A 9,941-nucleotide genomic window follows, 5' to 3' on the forward strand; every position below is an offset into this window, starting at 1 on the left:
CTGCTGCAGAGACAAGGTCTGAGCAGACAAAGCATTTGCACATATTTTTGGCTTAGGCAAACCCTATATTTCTTTTAATGTTTTTGGATGGCCATGAAATGTTACTGGAGTCAGAAATAAGCACCATCTTGTAACAGCAGAGTACTAAATGTTGATAATGAAGAGCAAAGTAAAACAACCTAAATATAACAGTTTACTACTTGTCTCCCTAGTTTCAAATAAACAGGTTTTGTTCTTTTTACTCCTCTTGTCTGATCCCCTTACATTTCTGTAATGACTAGCAAGTAAGCTGATCTCTCAGTTCGTGCTTACAGCGTGTAAGCCCTCTTTACAGCCCTGTGCAGTGTTTCATGTTGGCTGGCTTTAGGTCTGTCAATGCACACAAGTCAACACGCCTGGGCACACAAAGCCTTAGGAAAGAGATGTACAGTAACTCAGGCAGGGCACATCGGGGCCTTATTTGCAATGAATAACAAATGTTAATGTAGGACAGAATATACATTTGTTTTAAAAAACAAAGGTATCTCTCTATGGGCAGCTGACATACTTCAAGAAGACAATCGGGTTACTGATATCTGTGGTAGTATTTTGGACCAATACTCAAAGAGAAGGAAATTACAGCAATTGAAAACCAAGGTGAAAATGTTAATAGCAGGACAACTATGGCAAGGTGTCAGTTATCATCCTGTAATCCATCAGCATAATAACCATCGTAATTTAGCTTCCATCAGGATTGTGCTGGAATAGCAGCATTCTTACAGACCAGGTTCCCACTGAACAAAAAAATCCTCCACACCTCCTTCTACAGCCTTGAGAGCCCGCGGGATATGCCAGAGACAGCCAAAAGAGACGTGATCTTTTACAGGCAATAAAGGTTTGATGTGGCCCGCAGGCCACACTCTGGGGGCCCTTTCTTTACAGCGTGCCTCATAAAAAACATTTCTTTCATTTATCTGTGTTGAGAGAGACTTCAGACTACGTCTGATGTCTTCCTTTAAAGTCAGATAAAGTAAAGACATCTGCTGAATACTTACACCAACTAAAAAAATATGTAAATTGTCATACTATTCTGATCAGGCCAAAAATAAATGCAGCAAAGTAATAACCACAGAAACCTTTAAGATTTCAGTTAAATAAAGAGATCTTCTAGATACTTCACGGAGGATTTCCTTATCCTTTCCAACACCAGATTCTGAATCCAAAACCGCTTGATTTATCTTAATTTGAAAATGTCTTTGGTGATGACAGAGCCAGGGTAGATACAAGGACCTGCAGAATAGCTATAGAAATCCTCATTAAAGCACAACTCAGCATACAGTGGTGGACAACCTTACAGATACAACTTTGCACTATCACTAAAATACCAGCACATAGAACATAACTCACCTTCTATAAATTATTAGCTTCTATGGGTCAAAGATACTCCAGTTTATAACCACTCACTATCTGATAGGATAATGCTATTTACCTTATCCTATTCCCTCAAGCAGAAAAAAGTGAAATAGCGTGCACATCCTTTTTTATCAACCAACCTCATATCTACATAAAAGCATTGTGCACCATATTTCAAACAATCATTTTGTGCAGTAACACACAACAATTACATCATAACCAGCTACGAAACTTAAATCTGTTCATTAAACATGCAGTTACTTACAGGAATGTTGATGAAAACAGTATCAAATTCTGATGCCGACAGAAACCTTTTCAATGGTACCATGAAGAACTGCAAGGAAAAAAATGAGTATATCATCAACTGTCATATTTTCTAGACTGCTATAAAAATACATAATTCACAATTCTGTAAGTAGTATCTTACTTTCTCTATTGATTCCAGAGTTTCAGTGTATTTCTCTTCAGTTTGCTTTATTTCAGCAAGACAACAGCTTCTTATGTCATTTTCAGTGTATTTCTGCAATTACAGTGGAGTCAAGTTTAAGTCATTAACAGGCACTTAATGGACAACAAATGTATTTATTTGTTTAGAATTAAGCAATTAGGATAACTGCTTCCTGAAATTTTCCGAGTAATGCAGCCTCCAAAGATGACAGCAATAACCAAGAATATTTTACAGTTCAATTAGCTGATGATGAAAAGTTTTACTAAAATTCAGCATCAAAGGAATATTATGAAAAGTTAATGTTTAGACGTAAAATGCTGAAAACGCTGCATTTACTTCGAAGGCTGAAATACAAGGTCACATTTAATTTACAGCCAGACTGAGAAATCTTATTTAAAATACTGAGCAGTTAATAATTTCATTAAACTTAATAGGGCTAAATCATGTAAGTAACTTTGCGTTGCTGTAAATATTGGATTCAGTCTAATCCCTGCACTTATTTGCAGTTTTTCCTTTTCAGTTCTCAAGGGGAGCTTTGTCTTCAGACACAATGTGAGCATGTCCTCGTATCAGGAAGTGCAGCGACCTCCAAGTTCAGCTCTTGCATATGTATGCATGTGTCTACAATGAGACAGTGGGATTTTTCCACATAAACCACCAGACTCATAGGAAATTGAAGTAATTATCAGCACAGGACTCTATAAGTAGTTTACAAGCACTCTTACTCAAGATCAGATTTACAGCATTGCACCTTCAATAACTTGCAAATCCGATTTCAAATAAAAGAGCAAATACCTGGAAGAAGGTATAGAAGCATTCATGTCAAGGAATACTTAAAACATCTGGAAACACATAGGTCACCTTGGAGACCTGACACAGTAACTGCATAGGCTCTTGCAATTAAAAGCTATAATTGATCCAGAAAGTTTTCTCGAAAAACAGCAATAAGCAGTGGCTTAATAAGCAATAGTACTGTCACATCCTACATCCTTTCTGAAGCCTATTTATCAGTTTGTAACATCCTTCCAAGGCATCCTTCAGCATATCCCTGACTCTATCTTACATTTTTTTCACTCAGTGTTGAGAATCCACATGATGACCAGATGTTACTCAAATACAGGGGGAGTCAGGACTAGAAAGTTAGTACTACAGTCCTTTCCATTCAGAAAGAGACTTCTAGCTTTTAAGCAAAAGACTTTTCTCCTCCAGGAATAGCAAAACTAATAAACTGAAATTTTAACAATTAGCCATGAGTGTGTCCAAGGGCTGGACTCCTTCCACTCCCTCTCTCTGCTCTCAGTCTACTTGACACACCTGCTAAGCATACCACAGCAAATAGCAAGCCACCCCTAAACTGTCCATGAGCACACACAGCACCTATGATATTGTGTGGCCACCTATGAAGAGTGGAGATGTATTCCTGTGGCCTAAACTAGATGCAAAGTTGCAAATAATTCAGGCACGTGAAGCTTTGTCGCTCCTCATATTTCTGTTTGCTGTTTTGAAGTGTCTCCTTTACTCTTCTCTCTGTTTGCCTCCATGTGATTCTACAAGTAGCTCCTGCAACTGGAACATGGCTTCTGACTCTCACTTACGAGGTGCTGTGTTACCTCAGAAATTACTCTTCAAAACTCAGTTCGTGCAGTTATTAATTTTCCCACAAAAAACATTAAATTGCCATCCTCAGATGCAGACAGAAGTAACCATTTTGTAAAAATAGTCTGTCATTATCAGCAGAAACTTACTTTAATTTGCGAGCATTACCTGATGATCAGCCTCATCTCAAAATCTATCCTTAATTCTCAAATTCTTTGGCAGGTGCAAGTGGACACTGTCACAGTTAATTAATCTCAATAAAGTATTAGAATTTGACATTGTATTGTGTTTCTGTGAAGGTTTTGGGGGTTCTTCTGGTAGCAGTGGAGGTACCACGGAGATAGCTCTTGTAAGCAGCAAGCATAAACTGTCACAGTTAACCAGAGTTAATCTCAATAAAGTATTAGACGTTGACATTATCCAGGCTCTTAGTTATTTTTCACCTGTACCTTTATGAACCTAATACTGTTCAAACTGCTTGCAGTATTTGCACCAATACACAAGTTGTTGTACCCAATAGGGGTTTATATCCATTTGAAAATATGAGGGATTGTTGTTCACCAACTTTCATACAAGCAATGCAAGCAAAATCAAGGGATTCCACTTAAAACTATTCACTTCAGTTTTGTGCTCACCTAACCCAAACTGATCATTCACATAGGCACTTTTGGCAGAAATTATTGTATCAATTTTCCATCTGCACTACAAACTTCTATAATTTCAGTGCAATAAACAAAAGGGGAGAGGAAATTAAAAAATGTGCAAATACCAGTACAAACAAGAAAAATTGCCTTTGAAGGTCAACTACTGCTAGAGAAAATCTAGTGGAACAGTTTACTTCACAAGATCATGACCATAAACCAAAGATGAGGGAGCTGTAAAGCATTTTGGCTGCTAACGGAGACTCTGAAAGTATTGGGTTCTGACAATCCACTTGAAGATTGTCCTGTGCTACTGGTTTTATATGCAAGGAATTCTTCCTTAGGATTCAAATGAAAGATCTGTGCAAAATTGTTATGTTAGCATGCAGTGTATTTATAAACCTGAGAGGACATTATCACAAACCAGAAATAATTACCACATTCAAGAAAACTGTCACAGCAAAACAATCTGAATGCCTCCATTCATTACATGTTGTGGAAAAAATATTTTGCCATACCATGTTTTCAATTTTCACTTACTTTCTATGAGAAACAAATACAAGTCTGCTCAATCTGAAGTATCTAGGCTAAGATGCAACTAAAATTAGAACATGAAAGTTCCAATTGCTGTATTAATCACTCGCTAGAAACATGGATTTGAGTGACATTTGCAACAGAAAAGAAAGCATCAGAGGAAGTTTACACACTAACAACTGCCAGAGTTTACCAACTGTTACATTGAAGGAAAAAAAAAAAAGCCACCCATGCCCATTATGTGAAACCCAAAACTTAACACATTTTAAGTTTCAGTATAAAATAAAAACTCAAAACAAGATCATAGTAAAGATTTCCCATGATTCAAACACTTTTTTAAAAACATCCTGCCTGCAACTGAACATGACTTCATTAGGTATAAGACTGTTTTTGCAACTCTAATTTTTATTTGGCTTTCATTGAATAGCCTAAACTTCAGGAGGTAAACAAAATTAATCAAAATGTCAAAAACCAACAAATTGCTGCTTATGTCATCCTTGATTTACATGGATTACCTGCAGCACTTTGTATTAACAGAAAAACAGGCTTGAAAACAATATTGTTATACTCAAAACAGAGACTGAAACAAGGCAGTAATCTTGCCAAACACAAGACAATGATAATTTTGGGGAATCATCATAAAAGCAGAGAACACAAAGGAAAATATTAAAATCTCTATAATTTCTCATTTCTTTATATAACTCTATTACTAAAAAGCAATATGGAAAAGTAGAGGCAAGTTTCCAACTTAAGACAAGAAGCAGCGTAACAGAGCTTCATGTCAATATAGAGGGAGAAAACACCTGTCCTGAAAAACATCTCCTGTCATGGCCACAGAGTACCCTTTTCCAGATGAGAAAGCACATCTCTGAGGAAGGGCAGACAAGTACATTAGGGTTCATTCTCAGATGGTAAGACCAACCTAATGAACAATCAAAAACTACACGGTTGAATAAGCAGGAATTTCACTGGTATGGACCAGTGGTCCTTGTCAGATTAGTTGTCCAAATTATGGCTGAAACAACAGCGTTTCTCAATATTATAACTTAAGTTTGGAAGCAGAACACTGAAGTAAGCAATTAATTTAATGGCTCTTAAAGTAGCAGGTAAATCTTACTATTCATAACTAGCAAACTTAACAAAATAAGTAATTATCATATTTAATTTTAAAGATATATTTCTCAAAAAATTTGACCCTTTGCCCAAACATCCTGCAAAGTCTTACACAGGAGATAATACACTGCATGCAATAGCTCCGGTTGCAACTGAGCTCAAGAGAAGTTTCAGTGAAACTAGCTACAAAATGAGATTATTTCACAAGTATTAATTTGCAGAAATATAACTGCTATTGTTTGAAAATAGCTAGGAATTGGAAAACATACAGGTTGCTGTGCTGCTTCATCTTTCATTAGGTCTTCATAAACCTCCCCACCTTCATCTTCTCCATAGACACAATCATACAAGTCTTCATCTTCATCAACACCAGTTTCACTGAAAAGACAATTTCAAAAAAGAAAAAAGGCAAGCTGTGAAGCACAAGCAAATTATTATCAGCTCTGCAAGGTACCATTCCTTATAGGAAAAGACTTTTGCAGTAAAGAAACAGATTAATTATTAGAACTATCTAATCAAAGAACTCATTGACAGAATGAATTTTTTAATTTTCTTAATTCATTTTCTTTCCTCAATGCATTTAAAATACAATTGTTTGAAATCAGCACAACACATGAATTTAGAACCACACAGAAACTAAACCAGGCACTAAAAGCAGCTCATGAGGTACTGTCCAGCTGCTCTCTTCTCTTCATCCCTTTTCCCACCACATCCCATGAAAAGGAGCTGCCTCTTGTTCCTGCCTGGCATTCCTCTACACTGGGACATGAGATACTGGGATAGGTCTCCTTCCTGCCTAAAGAAAGGACTATCTGAGGTAAAATACACTAGACTGCAGAGCCAGCAGCAGCTTGTGCCTCCACACCATAAGCCAGTATCTTGATCGCCTCAGGGCAACCTTTAGCTAAAATGAAAGAAGCAGCCTTCCAAACTGAAAATCAGACAGTTCAACAAAACAGAATATACACAAGAAGTGTCCTCCTATTACCCAGACTATAGGAATACCTCAGCATGAAGTCAGTGCTCAATTCTACCCTCAGATAATTCAGCTTCATTAGAGTCAGTCCAGGTGAAGTTTCGCCTACTTTGCACTAGGACCATATCAAGCCCATAATTTCTTTCACCCACATTCCTTAGGGTATGTCTACAAAAGAACTCTACAAGATATTGAAGGTAGTCCAGTCATAATAATACAGAGACTTGATCAGATGTGCTGATAATTTTGAGATTTTTGCTGTTGGAAAACAACACCGAAATTCTTCCGAGTAAAAAACAAATTGAAGATTGGTCCACTAGAACTAGGAAGGACAACAAACTCTGTAGGTGAATTGTCAGTACTCAAGAACAGGACATCAGAAGTTCTACTGGTAGGGGCGTATAATTTCAAAGAAATCAAAATGAATGAGAATTGCTACCAACACAGCTGCCACATGAACTACTTGGAAATGCCAGGCTAAATCACAGTGTCTACAGTCAGGACCATACAGAGAAACCAAGTGAATTTTTTATTCTCATTAAATATGTTTGGTTTGGTTTAATTTTAAATCAAAAGCATCAGAAGGATCAAGTAAGCAATCATAAGAAGTTTCAATAGGTGGAATGACTAAAAAAATATATTTGAGGGATTCAACAGAGGAAATAAATTGCTCGCATGTGTTCCTTTTGCAACAGATAACAGAAAGCCCAGCTGCTCCGGGTTAGTCTAACATCTCAGCTTGCACCAGCGATGATGGTGTGCTAGCATTTCACATCAAACAGTAGCAGCTGTGTCAGATGCAACACAGACACACTCCATTTTACCTATACTCCAAGAAACAAAAGCTAGCAAAAAGGCAGAGTAAGGATAGCAACTAACAACTGTAGTTCTGACAGAAAGCCTTAAATTCATTCTCAATTCCTTAGACACCATTTAAAGTCAGGGACAATTAAGTTAATTTTAGTCACACACTTCCTAATGAAGAGAAACTAAAATATGTGAGCCATTTGCACCATTCACTGGCACTTTTGATTCTTATGAAGAGAATGTAAGTATCAAATTTCAATGAATAACATTTGTAATTTGATGCAAAGGAAAAGCTACAAATCTCAGTTTCTTCAGTATGATCTGTTAGCTTTATTTTTTTAAATGAAGGACTGTCTTCCAGTACTTAATTTGTATCTCTATTGAAGAACTGATAGAAATACTCTCTTCAAACAGCACTAATGCCACCACATCTAAGAGATGAGGACATCACTTCTCGCACACTTGCATCTCGGAGGTGCCTGCAACTCCTGTCTTCTGCAAGTTCAGCTACACAGAGAGAAAAGCAGCTACCTATGAAACTGCCAGACTTTGAGCTTTGGAACAGGAGCTCCGATCCCAGCTCTTGTCCAACACGATTCCTCATGGATCTTGAGAGATCCTAGCCAGAGGATACAAGAGTAGTTCTTGCTGATGATATTTTATGCTCAGATGTATTTATCGCACTAGTCTGCAAAATAAAGCTGCAGTCTACCATTCAATACTATACAGTATGTTAATGTCTCTCTTATTCATACCTCAAAGCCAATGTGAAAACTGGCAATAATTAATAATCCTACAAACACTTACTTAGAGAGGTAAATGCACTCATACAAAGAATTACATTGAATTTTGGGAAATGATACACTTGAATTACAAACCAAACATGCATTTTCTTTGCAAGTTCAAGATAACTTCCTTGGGTCCCTTACAACTAATATTGCAGTTTTATGAAAGCATTCTCATAGTACAAACAGATAATTTAAAAATGCATTCATGTTTACTTTGCTACCAGCACCCTCTATGAAACATGTTTCCTTATGTATATAAATGTATTACAATCGTTCAGATAAGATCTCTTCCTGGTCAGCATAATGGTTAATAAATCAAATAAATATCCCATTCTCATTAAAACTGTGTTCTGTAACATCATATAACTAATAGCACACAACTGAAAGCCAAAATCTTTAATTTAACTAAAGATTTACAACATACTCTATTAAATCAGGAAGACATTTGTAGACGTCTTCATCATCAACGCTTTCTTCTGTAGGGAATGGCCTATAGAAAGAAAAATAGCATTAATTATAGACAGGACTAGACTAGTCACATGGTGGGTTCTCTTTGGTTTCTAAAATTTTCACGGATTGCACGTTAATGTGTTTCTATGTTCCCTTCTTTTTCTGATGAAGAGTATACACATTTAGATTTCTGTATGGGAATTGATACTTAATATAATAAAAAACCCTACTGGATGGGGTTGTTATAAATCACTACTGATCCACATCGCTGTCAGTTTTTCAACTAAGAATAGTAACTACACTTTTTTTAAGCACAAGACATGGATTACAAGACAGGCCAGGGAATTTTGTCTATGTTTTAAAAACTTCCATTCATATATGATAAGACTGCCGAATCAAACAATTCAAAAAGATCAAGAGCACCAAAGCATAATGTCTTCCACATTCTTTCACAGCCCAAAATTATAGTTCATGAGATTAGGTTTTCTTGAGGTTTTTTGGTATCTTTTTTGAAATGAGACTCTCACAAACTTGGCAGTTTTGATTGTTTTTAGAAGCAAGAAAGAAAAAACCCAATTTCCTTTACACAGATCAGCACTGCATCAGCCTAACTTAGAATCCATGTGTCACAATTATCACACAAGTTCCATAATATTGACTGCTCACGTGTTCAGCTCATGTTTCTGCATGAGAAATAAATGCAGTTCAGGCACTTCAGTAAACGTACCAGAGGTAGAAGATAGCCTTCAGAACTCCTCAGAGGTCCAGAGCCTTAGTTAGCTGTCCACTGGATAATCCAGTTTAAAACCTGAGAAGTTCTTACAGGTGGACACTGCCTATACTGCCTGTAACAACTTTTCCAAGGAGCATCACGCAAGAGGCACTATTCCCACCATTCACTAGGGCAATAACCTACCTTATTCCTGTGCCAATTGCAATAGGAGTGCGAGAAAGTTTTGAAAGTGTTTCTATCACCTGGAGAAGAAGGAAACAGAAACCTTGGTTAGTTGTAGAACAGAAGCAATAAAACATTTTGTTGAATTATCAGCAACACCATTTCACATCAAATGATATAAACAGACAGAATCTGGCCATGCCAGACACTGAGTGCTCTGAACTGTCATGGATTTCCCATGAGCTGGTCTTCAGTGCTTTTGTACTGGGGGATGAGATGGGAGTACAAAGGAGAGGGAAAG

General features: G+C 36.9%; 1 protein-coding gene across 1 annotated transcript in view; it reads right to left on the reverse strand.

The window, feature by feature from the left end:
- Positions 1 to 9,941, reverse strand: part of VAV3 (vav 3 guanine nucleotide exchange factor) — a 110,326-nt gene that overhangs the window by 94,025 nt on the left and 6,360 nt on the right. Inside the window, exons 2-6 of the mRNA XM_010194742.1 lie at positions 9,662 to 9,720; positions 8,720 to 8,785; positions 5,994 to 6,102; positions 1,820 to 1,912; positions 1,658 to 1,726 (exon numbers count right to left, since the gene is read on the reverse strand). Coding sequence (XP_010193044.1) covers positions 1,658 to 1,726; positions 1,820 to 1,912; positions 5,994 to 6,102; positions 8,720 to 8,785; positions 9,662 to 9,720 — 396 coding nt within the window. The remainder of the gene's footprint in view (positions 1 to 1,657; positions 1,727 to 1,819; positions 1,913 to 5,993; positions 6,103 to 8,719; positions 8,786 to 9,661; positions 9,721 to 9,941) is intronic.

The sequence above is a fragment of the Mesitornis unicolor genome, unplaced genomic scaffold, assembly GCF_000695765.1.
Source record: "Mesitornis unicolor isolate BGI_N332 unplaced genomic scaffold, ASM69576v1 scaffold8821, whole genome shotgun sequence".
NCBI lineage: Eukaryota > Metazoa > Chordata > Aves > Mesitornithiformes > Mesitornithidae > Mesitornis > Mesitornis unicolor.